This window comes from Cucurbita pepo, chromosome 10 (genome assembly GCF_057944985.1).
Source record: "Cucurbita pepo subsp. pepo isolate OVF chromosome 10, ASM5794498v1, whole genome shotgun sequence".
In the NCBI taxonomy this organism is placed as follows: domain Eukaryota; kingdom Viridiplantae; phylum Streptophyta; class Magnoliopsida; order Cucurbitales; family Cucurbitaceae; genus Cucurbita; species Cucurbita pepo.
In genome coordinates this window covers 18,667,450-18,681,559 of record NC_141807.1, presented here as the reverse complement: position 1 = coordinate 18,681,559, position 14,110 = coordinate 18,667,450, and the positions used below count along the sequence as shown (strand labels likewise).

General features: G+C 35.9%; 1 protein-coding gene across 1 annotated transcript; it reads left to right on the top strand.

Moving 5' to 3' along the window:
* Positions 1–9,817: 9,817 nt before the first annotated feature.
* On the top strand, positions 9,818–12,730 carry LOC111803439 (small ribosomal subunit protein eS25). Its single transcript, XM_023687843.2, has 4 exons — positions 9,818–9,944; positions 10,409–10,483; positions 11,137–11,271; positions 12,414–12,730. Exons 1-4 carry the CDS (start codon positions 9,942–9,944, stop codon positions 12,525–12,527), a joined length of 327 nt encoding a protein of 108 aa, XP_023543611.1. The 5' UTR covers positions 9,818–9,941; the 3' UTR covers positions 12,528–12,730.
* Positions 12,731–14,110: the final 1,380 nt, after the last annotated feature.

The following is a 14,110-nucleotide window of genomic DNA, read 5'->3' as shown; positions in this document are numbered from 1 at the left end:
TGAAATTTGTGGTTGCTAAAGTGGATGGTTTTGGTTTTGGCATTTTTTTTATATGCTTCCATTTGATACAATTATTGTAATAAGCCTAAGGGTGTATGGGCTTTAATAAATGAAGAAAGGTCTGTAATTTTTATAAAGTCATTAGAGTCCACTTTAGGTTGTAATTGATCGAAAATGGAAGAGATAAGCAAGCTGAACCGAAGAGGATGGAAGAGGCGGTTCGGGTGTTTTTTCTGTCGTTGGGGACCGATTGAACGTTTTTAAGGGTTGGTTGGTCCAGTTCGTGATCGTCGGGAGCGGCTCAAGTTATTTTTAGTTATTAATGTAATAATTTAGTTAATTGCTTGCTTTAAAATGCCAAAACCAACCCACTTTAGTGTGTTTAATTAATTATGCATTATGAATGTATGTTTTAATTAAATAGAAAATGTATATGCATAAAGTATGTCATATAGATTTAAAATCCCACCATAGGCTAAGCATGTTTCATGCATTCCAAGTATGTTATAAGTGTTATAATGTATAGTATGCATGTCTTAGGGTTCCATGAGTGATAGATATAAATTGTTATATTATTGCATGGAATAGATGATTATATAAATTGTTATATAAAACATGTTATAGGTTATTTTCAACGTCATAAAATGAGGTAGACGTTAAAATCTATAATAAAGATAAGTGCATGCTCACTAAGGGTTAAGAACCGAGCACGATCAATTTTAACAGTTAAAAGGGGTCGATGTCTTATAAAATTGCGGTTACGAGAAAGCTCACCTGGCACGATCTTGTCTAAGGCTGAAGGTACTTAAGTTGACGGTTTACGGAACACCTACTACCTGGAGATCGGACCAGTACTTGAGCTTAGTTAGCCGAGTTTTATGAGCATGCTTAAGTGATTTAAGATTTAGAAAAATCACCTAGACTTAAGTTATATTTAATTAGCCGGAATATACTTAAGTAATGAGTATACCCAATCATCTAAAATACTTAGTGGGAGGAAAAAGGTGTATAAGATACATCATTTTCTCTTCACGCTCTCTGTAAAATTCACACAGTGAGATTCATGCTCGGCCCCGTGTCGCCCTGGGAGCGTCCTCCATTCGGAAGGTATTTGCATGAGTCAATAACAAGGGGAATTGAGAAAGTATTTATAGTAAGTGGGAGAAGGAAGTCAACACGTCCTATGGTCTCCACCACTAGGTTGCACCGTGAGATTCCCATGTTCCGCCTGCATGTTGCCCTAGAGCAACTACCCATTCGGAGGGTCGTAACATGGGAGTCGGAACAACGCAAACTCCAGAAATGGATAGGATTTCTTAGGTCCATTCCCAACTTTGGCCTTTTCATTCGATAGCGTTGTTGGGGCCGATTTCTGAGGTCTGAAATTGGTGGGTCACACTTGCGAAGAATTACTAAGAGTTAGTATATTCTTGACCAAAATAGCGATAACTAAAACACTATAGGAACAAGAGTTATTCTGGGATTAGTGTTTATGTCAAGAATGTCTTGGTTTAGTGAATGAGTGATTGACTGCCCCTCGGTAGCAGTTGCTCTAACTCACTAAAGTATCGTTGCAAATTAATAATGATTTGGGTACATTATTACATTTGCTAAAACTGATTGGATTAAACAGGATTAAGTCAAAATCACTAATAGAATTTTCTTTATATCACAGCATGACAAACTCAATAGTACAATTACTCGCTTCTGAGAAATTAAACGGCGACAACTACACAACTTGGAAATCAAACCTAAACACAATACTGGTCATTGATGATTTAAAGTTTGTTTTAACTGAGGAGTGTCCTCCAAACCCAAACTCAAATGCAAACCGAACAGCTCGGGATGCATATGACAGATGGATAAAGGCAAATGACAAAGCCCGAGTGTACATTCTAGCCAGCATATCTGATGTCTTGGCTAAGAAACACGATGTTATGGGTACTGCTAAAGAGATTATGGAATCTCTAAAAGGGATGTTTGGACAACCGTCCTTCTCCCTTAGACATGAAGCCATAAAATACATTTACAACTGCCGTATGAAAGAAGGGACCTCAGTTAGAGAACATGTCTTGGACATGATGGTCCATTTCAATGTGGCAGAAGAAAATGAAGCTGTCATTGATGAGAAGAGTCAAGTCAGTTTTATCATGATGTCTCTTCCGAAGAGCTTCTTCCAGTTCCGCACCAATGTGGTTATGAACAAAATAGAATATAACTTGACTGCTCTTCTCAATGAGCTACAGACTTATCAATCCCTCTTAACAAACAAGGGACAAACAGGAGAAGCAAATGTTGCTATCTCCAAGAAATTACTACGAGGATCGTCCTCCAAAAATAAGTCTGGACCTTCAACTTCTAAAAGTGTTTTGATGAAGAAGAAGGGAAAAGGGAAAAATAAGATTCCTACTAACCGCAAGAACAAGGTTCAAAAAGTAGATAAAGGAAAATGTTTCCATTGCAACGAAAACGGGCACTGGAAGAGAAACTGCCCAAAATACCTTGCAGAGAAGAAAGCCGAAAAGACACAACAAGGTAAATATGATTTACTCGTTGTAGAAATGTGTTTAGTAGAGTATGACAACTCAACTTGGATACTAGATTCAGGGGCGACTAATCATATTTGTTCTTTTTACCAGGAAACTAGCTCCTGGAGAATGCTTGCGGACGGCGAGATAACACTCAGGGTTGGAACAGGAGAGGTTGTCTCAGCAAGATCAGTAGGAAATTTAAAGTTGTTTTTTGGAGATAGATTCATTATATTAGATAATGTACTTTTTGTTCCTGGAATGAAAAGAAATCTAATATCCATCTCTTGTTTATTAGAACAGTTGTATAAAGTATCTTTTGAAATCAATGAAGTGTTCATTTGCAAAAGAGGTATTCATATTTGTTCTGCAAAACTAGAAAACAACTTATATATGTTAAAACCGAGCAAAACAAAAGCTATTTTAAATATTGAGATGTTTAAAACAGCTGAAACTCAAAATAAGCGACAAAAGATTTCTCCTAATACCTATCTTTGGCACTTAAGACTAGGCCACATTAATCTCAATAGGATTGAGAGATTGGTTAAAAGAGGACTTCTAAATAAGTTAGAAGACAATTCTTTACCTCCATGTGAGTCTTGTCTTGAGGGTAAAATGACTAAACGATCATTTTGCGAAAAAGGCTATAGAGCCAAAGAAACCTTAGAACTCGTGCATACAGATCTCTGTGGTCCAATGAATGTCAAAGCACGAGGAGGGTATGAATATTTCATCAGTTTTATTGATGATTATTCAAGGTATGGCTATCTTTACCTAATGCATCACAAGTCGGAAGCTCTTGAAAAATTCAGAGAGTATAAGACTGAGGTTGAGAATCTATTAGGTAAAACTATTAAAACACTTCGATCAGATCGAGGAGGAGAGTACATGGATTTAAGATTTCAGGACTATATGATAGAACATGGAATAAGGTCTCAACTCTCAGCCCCTGGTGTGCCTCAACAAAATGGTGTATCAGAAAGGAGAAATAGAACTCTATTGGACATGGTTCGGTCCATGATGAGTTTCGCTCAATTACCCGATCCGTTTTGGGGATATGCAGTGGAGACTGCTACATACATTTTGAACATGGTTCCTACTAAGAGTGTTTCAGAAACACCTTATGAGTTATGGAAAGGGCGTAAAGGTAGTTTACGTCACTTCAGAATTTGGGGATGTCCAGCACATGTGTTGTTGCAAAATCCCAAGAAACTAGAACGTCGTTCAAAATTATGTCTATTCGTAGGATACCCCAAAGAGACGAAAGGTGGTTTGTTTTATGATCCTCAAGAAAATAAAGTGTTTGTATCAACGAATGCTACATTCTTAGAGGAAGATCACGTAAGAAATCATCAACCTCGTAGCAAACTAGTATTAAGTGAGATTTCTAAAGAAGTTACTGATAAAACAACAAGAGTTGTTGATCAAGCTGGTCGTTCAACCAGAGTTGTTGATGGAGCTGACACTTCTGGTCAATCACATCCTTCTCAAAAGTTGAGAATGCCTCGACGTAGTGGGAGGGTTATAACTCAACCCGATCGTTACTTGGGTTTGATAGAAACTCAAGTCATCATACCTGATGATGGCGTTGAGGATCCATTGTCCTATAAACAGGCAATGAATGATGTTGATAGAGATCAGTGGATTAAAGTCATGAATCTTGAAATGGAGTCAATGTACTTCAATTCAGTCTGGGAACTTGTAGATCAACCAGATGGGGTAAAACCTATTGGTTGCAAATGGATCTATAAGAGAAAACGAGACCAAACCGGTAAGGTACAGACCTTTAAAGCAAGACTAGTAGCAAAGGGTTATACCCAAAGAGAGGGGGTGGACTATGAAGAAACCTTCTCACCTGTTGCTATGCTTAAATCAATTAGAATACTCTTGTCTATTGCCACATTTTATGATTATGAAATTTGGCAAATGGATGTTAAGACAGCTTTTCTAAACGGCGATCTTGAAGAGAGTATCTATATGGCTCAACCAGAGGGGTTCATTGAACAGGATCACGAGCAAAGGGTTTGCAAGCTTAAAAGATCCATTTATGGGTTGAAGCAAGCATCTCGATCCTGGAACATAAAGTTTGATACTGCGATCAAATCTTATGGCTTTAAACAGAATGTTGACGAACCTTGTGTTTATAAAAGGATAGTCAACTCTACAGTAGCTTTCCTGGTGTTGTACGTTGACGATATCCTACTAATTGGAAATGATGTGGGAATTCTGACTGACATTAAGCATTGGCTGGCGACACAATTCCAAATGAAAGATTTGGGAGAGGCTCAGTTTGTTCTTGGAATCCAAATTGTTCGAAATCGCAAGAACAAAACACTAGCTTTGTCTCAAGCATCGTACATCGACAAAATGTTGATTCGATATAAGATGCAGGACTCCAAGAAAGGATTATTACCTTTCAGGCATGGAGTTCATTTGTCGAAGGAACAAAGTCCTAAGACACCTCAAGAAGTTGAGGATATGAAACACATTCCCTATGCATCAGCGGTCGGTAGTCTGATGTATGCCATGCTATGTACCCGACCCGACATATGCTATGCTGTGGGAATTGTCAGCAGATATCAGTCCAATCCGGGACGTGCTCATTGGACTGCCGTTAAGAATATCCTCAAGTATCTTAGGAGAACGAGGGACTATATGCTAATGTACGGTGCTAAGGATCTGATCCTTACAGGGTACACTGACTCAGATTTTCAGACCGATGTAGATACAAGAAAATCGACATCAGGATCTGTCTTCACTCTGAACGGAGGAGCAGTAATATGGAGAAGCATAAAGCAAGGTTGCATTGCTGATTCCACCATGGAGGCTGAGTATGTTGCTGCTTGTGAAGCAGCGAAAGAATCTGTATGGCTTAGGAAGTTCTTAACTGATTTGGAAGTCGTTCCAAATATGCATCTTCCCGTCACTCTTTATTGTGATAACAGTGGAGCAGTTGCAAATTCAAAAGAACCAAGAAGCCATAAGCGAGGAAAACATATTGAGCGCAAATATCATCTCATAAGGGAGATTGTGCAACGAGGAGATGTGATCGTCACACAGATAGCTTCAGAACACAACATTGCTGATCCATTTACAAAGCCCCTCACGGCTAAAGTGTTTGAAGGGCACCTAGTGAGTCTAGGACTACGAGTTATGTAATCTAGGGCAAGTGGGAGAAAAGGCATGAGTATGTGATGCCTTAGTTTATTGTATTTCTCTCTACTCAACGTTATAAAACCCCACTAGAGTTTTAGTCCAAGTGGGAGTTTGTTGGGTTTTATGTCCTAAAACTCATAGTTTGTAAACAAAGATATATTCTATTTTCAATAAAGTTATTATTGTTGTTTATTCAGTAAAAATTGTTATTGAATAAAGTGAACTTTACGATCATTAATCTAAATCCAATAAACTAAGAACACTCTGGCTATAGTATGACTACTTGAATTATATGTAGAGACATAAGAGTGGATCAAGTTCAAGTATATAGTCAAAATGATCTATAGTATAAGGATAAGGCTGAGTACCTTATTCTGGGGACACTATGGATGCGGCCCACTTTTGTATATGATATAAACAATGCGATCACTAAATTGTGCATGTGGAGACATGTGAGTGGGGGCGTCCTATGCAATGAGTATTGCATAAGATCGGACCATGAAGAAAACCACTCTCACTTTATAAAGTCGTTTACTGTTGAGACTGATTTTCTTTTCATTCGATAACCTAGGTAACTCGGTTTTAATCCTGAGCTAACCATGAACTCCTATTTATTCGGAATTATCCTTAGATTTGCATGGGTGAGAGTGGCTCTAGTTCGCCGACTCAACAGGCCTCCCATTTCAGGGGTAAAACTGGGTGAATGGCTGGGGACGTGGGGTGCAAGACGGAATTCACTCCTACCCACTTTTAGGGATAGAAGAAAGGTAGTTCCCTTAAGCACTGACTCCAGGTCTTGAACAAGGGGCCCCACCCTCTCATTGGCCTGAGAGGGATTCGGTTTACTGGTTGGACCACAAACCAATTGTTTATTAGAGGATCAGTGAGACATAAGGAACAAGAAGTAACTTCAGGGGTAAAACGGTAAATTGACCCAACTCTAGTTACGAACAACCTGTGAAGGATCGACTTACTAATCATGGTTATATCAGATGGACAGAAATATATCTATAGTGAGGGGAGTGCAACTACTAGGCTATAGTGGAGTGTCCTAGTAGTTAACGAATATTGGTTAACCAGGTTAATGAGTTTAATCGGTTAATCTTGAATCGTTGGAGCCCATGATCTATAGGTCCATTAGGTCCCTCTGCTAGCTCATATCGGACTAAACCATAGAACAGTGTGACGAGTGAGTTCGAAGTGTTCGAATTCAAATTAGGGAATATGCGTTACATATATACGATATATTTAACCGCAATTTTATTTTATTTACGAATTAAACGAAAAGAGAGAATCTGAGATATTTAAATAAGATTTAAATATCTTAATCAATTATGTGTCGGAATTGATTGGGATTGGCATTTGAATTAATATTAAATATTAATTAAATTGTTTAATTAATTATTTAATGTTACTTTAATTTGAAATTCATTATTCAAATTAATTGTTGAATTAAAATGAAGAAAGTCAAAATGTTGACTTTCATCCCATTAAAATGAAGAAAGTCAAAATGTTGACTTTCATCTAATTAAAATGAAGAAAGTCAAAAGGTTGACTTTCATCTAATGGAAAAATCATGTTAGTGGAATTTTGAGGTGTCAAAATTTGGTTTAACCAAACTTGCATGTTTGCCAAATAAACCCCACAAGTTTGAGTGGAATTTTGAGTGTCAAAATTTGGTTAACTCAAACATGCATGCTTGCCACATAATCCCAAACATTTGAGTGGAATTTTAAGTGTCAAGATTTGGTGATCTCAAGTTTGCATGAACATGCAAACTTGACTCTTTAAATAGAGTGATCATGATACTTGGAAGGGATTCTTCTTGATCTTGATAAAAAAAAAACCTCTCACAAGCACTCTCTTTCACGTATACAAAATCCCTCCCAAGTTTAGTCACTCACCGGATTCCACAATCCCGTTCTAAGGCCGGAGAATAGTGGAGAAGACACTAGTGGTGGTTCGAAATCGGTTCGTGAGGCAAAAGGAGTTTGAACTACAAAAGGTTAGTATTTAAACTCATTAAGTTTTAATACTTATGAACATGCTAGTCATTTACAATAATTGATGTTCTAAAAGTGCCTAAGATCCAAATTGCTTCCGCATGTGTTATATTAACACCATCATGTTCGACCTTTGAGGATTTTATCGACATGGTTAAGTTTAGGGCATGACTCTAATGCCATGTTAGACGAACACGACTCTCCACAATGGTATGATATTGTCCATTTTGAGCATAAGTTCTCATGGCTTTGCTTTGGGCTTCCCCAAAATGTCTCATACCAATGAAGATAGTATTCCAACACGCACATACTACTTTTGTGTATGTAATAAGTTTTTATTTTGTTTGTTTTTTTTAGTTCAACTCTGAGTCTGAGTGATGCAGGAGATTCGAATCTCTAACCTCTTGATTTCGAGTTAAAGATATATGCTTTAACTAGTTGAACTATATTCAAGTTAATTAATACTTCTTTGTTAAAATGTTTTTAGTTCAACCTGTGGGTGAGAGATTTGAGCTTTCTTGATTGAAGTTATATGTTTTAATCAGTTCAGCTGTAACAACCTTATTTTTCTACTAAAATAGAGCAGTGTCTTGTCTTGTGTTTACTTGAAAGCTAAGAATAGCACGTGACTAAAGTATTTTAAGAAATACTCATTAACTGACCCCATTGTTGGAGTCAGGTAATGCAACAACATAGCATGATCTTGAGCTCTTTCATATTTCGGGCAGGGTTGGATGTGTGTGTGGTACTTCTCCACACCACAGCCCACGCATGCACACATAGACCCACCATGTGGGCTCATATACGTACCCTCTAGGCCTAGCTTCATTGGACTAAACACGCTGACGCGTCGCTGTACACCATGGAAGGGAAAGATCGCATGACATTATAATGAACATAAATATCGAAGGTATGCCTCCGTATTAACATAACATAACAGGAAAGTATCCCAATACACATGACATACATAAATGCATGAGGTTCCCATAGTTTAAAATCATAATATATAATAAGAATCATTTCGTTCTTCCTTTTGTTCATATCATAGTACACGTATGAGTCATGTATGCATAATAATCATCACGGCATTCATCTTGCATCATCATATTATAGCATAATCTATAACATGATTATACTATACAAATAATAATTTACAACATGGATATTCAACTTTAATTTCCAACCACGAGGGAGTGAATCAAACCTCTATTAATAGTTTATATTGAAAAAATTTGTTTATAATTTAGACATAAATTAATTTTATATTTTGTTTATTATGAAGTGATCTTATTTACAAATAATAATTTATAATAAGGTGGTTCTAACTCAAACTTTTAATAATAGGAGCAAATCAACAGCAATTAGGGGTATACATGTTCCGGATTGAGTTGGATTGAGAGATTTTTTTTGACCCAATCCAAAAGTTCGAATTGGTTGGATTGGTAATCCAACCCGACCTAAAAAATTTCACAACCCAACCAAACCCAATCCTCTATTTTCGGGTTGGGTTCTCCGGTTGCTAACTTTTTTTAAGTTTTAAATTATTTATTTATTTATTCCCAATTCATAATTATTGGATATAATCCTAAATAAAAAATATTAAAACTTCAAACAAACACAAATAATGTGAGATATGCAAATAATGTGTTTAAAAATAATAATAAAAATTATAAAAGAAACAAACAAAATAATAAAGTAATAAAAAACACGACATCGTTCTCAGTGTTATTTATAAGTTTTATTCGATTTCGGGTCAACCCGAGTTTTTTATCCTATGAACCGGAAACCAAACTGAGTTACTTCAGGTTTAGAAAAATTAACCCAACCCAACCCAAAAGACTAATCCAACCCAACCCAACCTCTATAATTCGGGTTGGGTTAGTTCGGGTTGTCGGGTTAGATGTACAACCTTAACAGCAATTAATAGTTTATATCGAAAAATAAAAATGTATACAATAAAAAGTTTTTTTTTTAAATTATTATTATTTTTTATTTCTTTTAAATAAAAAACTTAAGTGTAAATTAGGAAGGTAAAAATCTAAAAAATGAGTGAAAAGTTAATGGGTGAAAATTGTTTATTATTATTATTATTATTATTTAAAAAAAAAAAAAAAATTAACCCTTTGGAAACCCTAGACTTTTTTAAGTACCTGTATTTTCCTCTGGTTTGAGCTCTCCAGCCAGAGTTCTTCGCCTCTGTAATCAACGTTCTTCGTAGTCTTCCAACCAGATTCTCAGCGGCTGACCCCTCAACATGGTATGTTATTGCTTCAAAATCCTACAAATTATCTTCTTTTTCCTTGTATTACTTCATTTTTCTTACGGAATCGAGTAAGGCTGGTGTAGAATCATCTTGCGATGTGCTGCAATTTTTCTCCATTGTCATTCTGTAGTTTAAGCTATGCTAGATCTCCGGGTATTTGTCTGGTTTTGTGAAAATTTGCGGCGTAAGTCATTGTCGGAGTTCGTCGTTCTATAGTATTGTTATTTTACTCGAAAACAAAGCAGAATAGACACATTAGGTTTGCGATATGATTGTTGTGTGTTTGTGTAATGATTTAAGACGATTTATCTGTTTCAATTTTCTATTCGTAAGGTCCAATGGTAAAATTACAAGTAATGTTGTTACTTAGTGTGGAACAGTTGGGAAGTTCTAAGTGTTTATCTGATTTATGAACACGAGTGATGTAAACTTTCTCCTACTTGGTATCCATCTGGCAGGCACCGAAGAAGGATAAGGCTCCTCCTCCGTCCTCCAAGCCCGCTAAATCTGGCGGAGGAAAGCAGAAGAAGAAGGTAATTTGTTTTGTGAGGACTGCTTTGTTTTTAATGTTTAGGCCTGTTGATAACCATTTAATTTTTGGTTTTTGAAAATTAAGCTCATAAACTCTACTTCCACCCATAAAACAATTTGTTTTCAAATATGTTTTTCAAAATCTAAGCCAAAATTTGCAAACTAAAAAACGTAGGGCCTGTTTGATAACCATTTTATAAACATTTTACAGATGTTTTCAAAATCTAAGTCAAGTTTTGGAAGCTGAAAAAGTAGTTTTTATAAACTTGTTTTTGTTTTGGAATTTAGTTATGAATTCAAAATGTTTGTCATGAATGATGATGAAAACCTATGTAAATAAATTATGAGAAAATTAGCCCATTTTTCAAAAACTAAAAATAAAAAATCAAATGGTCATCAAACAAGATCATCTTTTTTTAAAAACTTGTTTTCTTTTTTTGGAACTTGACATCCGAGTGTTTCTTCAAGAAGTGTGAAATCATAGTAAAGAAATGGTATGGAAATAAACACAATTAAAAAAGAAACAAATAACAAAATCGTTATCAAATGAGACCATAGTCATTAGGGCTAGTGAGTATTCAGGTACATCTTTCTTTCAGGCCTGTTACTTACTTTTGGTTCTGTTATTTTATTTCTTATGTTGTTTATTGCATAGAAATGGAGCAAGGGAAAGCAAAAGGAGAAGGTGAACAACATGGTATTGTTTGATCAGGGAAGCTATGACAAGCTTCTTTCAGAAGTTCCAAAATACAAGCTTATTACTCCTTCCATCCTTTCAGACAGATTAAGGGTATGGCTTGCTTAATTCCATTTAAGCTTGTATCTTCACATGTTGTAAATGCATGTCTTTGGATTGTTGAATATGGACCATGCGTCTTAATGTTTGTTTGAAATTTGTGTCCCCTACAATACTTCTCTCTTCAATCAGTTTTTTTAATAAGACCTGCGAGATCCCACATCGGTTGGGGAGGAGAACGAAACATTGTTTATAAGAGTGTTGAAACCTCTCCATAGCAGACGTGTTTCAAAAACCTTGAGGGAAAGCCCAAAGAAGATAATAGCTGCTAAACCCTAAACCATAAACCCTAAACAAAACCTTCTTTATAAGGATGTGGAAATCTCTCCCTAGTAGACACGTTTTAAAAACTTCGAGGAGAGGCCCAAAAAAGAAAGCCCAAAGAAGAAAATATCTGCTAGCTGTGAGCTTTGGCTGTTACAAGACCAATCCCCACTATCCACTAAAAACGAAATGGAAAAGAAGTTGGGGGCGGATGATTATACATTGAGCTTTTTTTTTTTTTTGTCTGCTTTTATGAATTCCAATGTATGATATCACATCCAAGTCAAAGAACTTCTTGTACTATAATGTTATAGATCAACCTTTATTTGTTAAATCTTCATTTAATTAAGCATGTAATCATGTTTCTATCCATTTCTAAAACATAATCGGACTCATTCGAGCGATGATTTAAATAGTTGCATTGTATTACACTTTCATAATTTCTGTCTTCTGTTTTTTCATACCATATTCCAAATGTGTCGTTTATTTGAGATGTTGCACTACTCCCATGTTTAAACTACATATCCCTATGGGTAACACAATTACAAAGTGATATCTGTTGGTTTGATTTCATGTCAGCAAGGTGTTGTATTGCGTTCATTATTAATCCATGTGTATAAGCAATTATTCTTAAACCATAAGAGTTGGATATCTTTTGTAACTATCCCTTGATGTGAAGTATCTGATATCTCTAGTCAATATAAAGTGCCAAATGTCCTCCATATGACCCGTTTTTTAGACGTATTCGTTTGGTTAGCATGTCATTCATGTAATCAAACCGAACTGTGGCTGGTTCTACTTGGATGGATCGATGTTGAGATGGTAAATTGCTAAAAATCTTTCTCTGTTCGTTGTTCATTACTGTTCATCAGATCAATGGATCGTTGGCTCGTCGGGCGATAAAGGATTTAATGGCGAGAGGCTCTATTAGGCTCGTATCTGCTCATGCTAGCCAGCTAATATACACTAGAGCCACAAACACATGATCAAAGCGTTGGCGTTTGAAAGAGGAACATCTTGTTATTTTTGTGAGCTTCCTTTCAAGAACTATCTATGCTTTTGTATCTTCTGCATTCATGGAACGCATGCTGCTCTGAAAACTTCATGAATTATTTGCACTGCTTAATTTCTTATCTATGGAGTAACAATTTCTCTGGAACTAGAAATAGAATGGTTTCATGTTCCTTCATCGATTGGTTATTCCTTCCCGTTCTCTCTTTTTTCAATTGAGGTATCGATTAGTTTACAAGATTGAATGTCTTTGATTTTGTATTAGTACAATACCTATCCTTACTCCACGGGCACCACATTCAATTTCAAAAGTTCAAGTTCTTGATATTTTTCAATACAAAGGATACATTTTTCTTAGTAAGTTCATTCGAGGGTGAAGCAATTGTACTAAAATCCTTATTGAATCTACCGTAAAAACTTACTTGCACGACCATGAAAAATTCTCACATCGTACACTTTTAGGTGTAGGTCATTCTTTTATAGCCTTTACTTTCTCCTCATCAACTTCAACACCATCAGATGAAACTACGAATTCATGAAAGTTAACTTTTTCCATGCAAAAGCTACATTTATTTATATTTACATGCAAACATTGCTACATTTATTTATATTTACATGCAAACATTTGTTTCTCAAAGTTGTCAACACGTTGCGTACATGCGTAACATTATCATCTAAGAATTTAGATTAAACAGGGTGTCATCAAAATAAACAACCACAAACTGACTTAAGTATTTTCGTAAGACATGGTTCATTAATCTCATAAATGTGTATAGTTAATCCAAAAATGTTTTAAAAGTTGTTTTCCATTCATTCTCAATAGGTTTGTTAATTTGATGATAACTCAGATTTTAAATCAATTTTAGTAAAAACACTACATCTATGCAACTCATTAAGCATATCATCTAATATGGGGTTTGGATGCCTATACTTTATATTATCTTATTTATAGCCCTACCATCAACACACATACGCCAAGAACCTTGCACAAGAATAACTGATACAGGACAAGGACTCAAACTTTCACGCTCACTCACTTGCCTTTGTATCTCTTTGGCCTCCTTTGAGTTCGTCCTATATGTTGGTTAGTTTGGAACGAGCGCACCTGGAATGAAGTCAATCTTGTGTTCAATCCCTCTAATAAGTGGTGGCAGACAACTAGGCATCTCCTCGAAAAATAAATCTTCAAACACTTGCAAAAGCACAACAAAATCACTAGGCAAAGAAGGGTTAAGCGTGTTTGTAAGGTAACAAGACCCCTTGCACATACATAAGTACAATAATGATCCGGTGAAAGGGCAAAACATTCATAGCCTCACTTGATCTAATATACAAGTTCAATGATTTTGCTTCTCTCTTTTTTTCTTCTCTCGAGACTGAGTATTACTCTCTTGTTATCTTTTGGAGACAATGGAATTAGAGTAATTTTTTTTTACCATTGCGAGTAAAAGAGTATCGATTTGCATACCCATCATACATTACCCGACGATCAAATTGCCAAGGCTTCCCTAGAAGTAAATCTCCAACATGCATGGATATAACATCACATAAAACATCA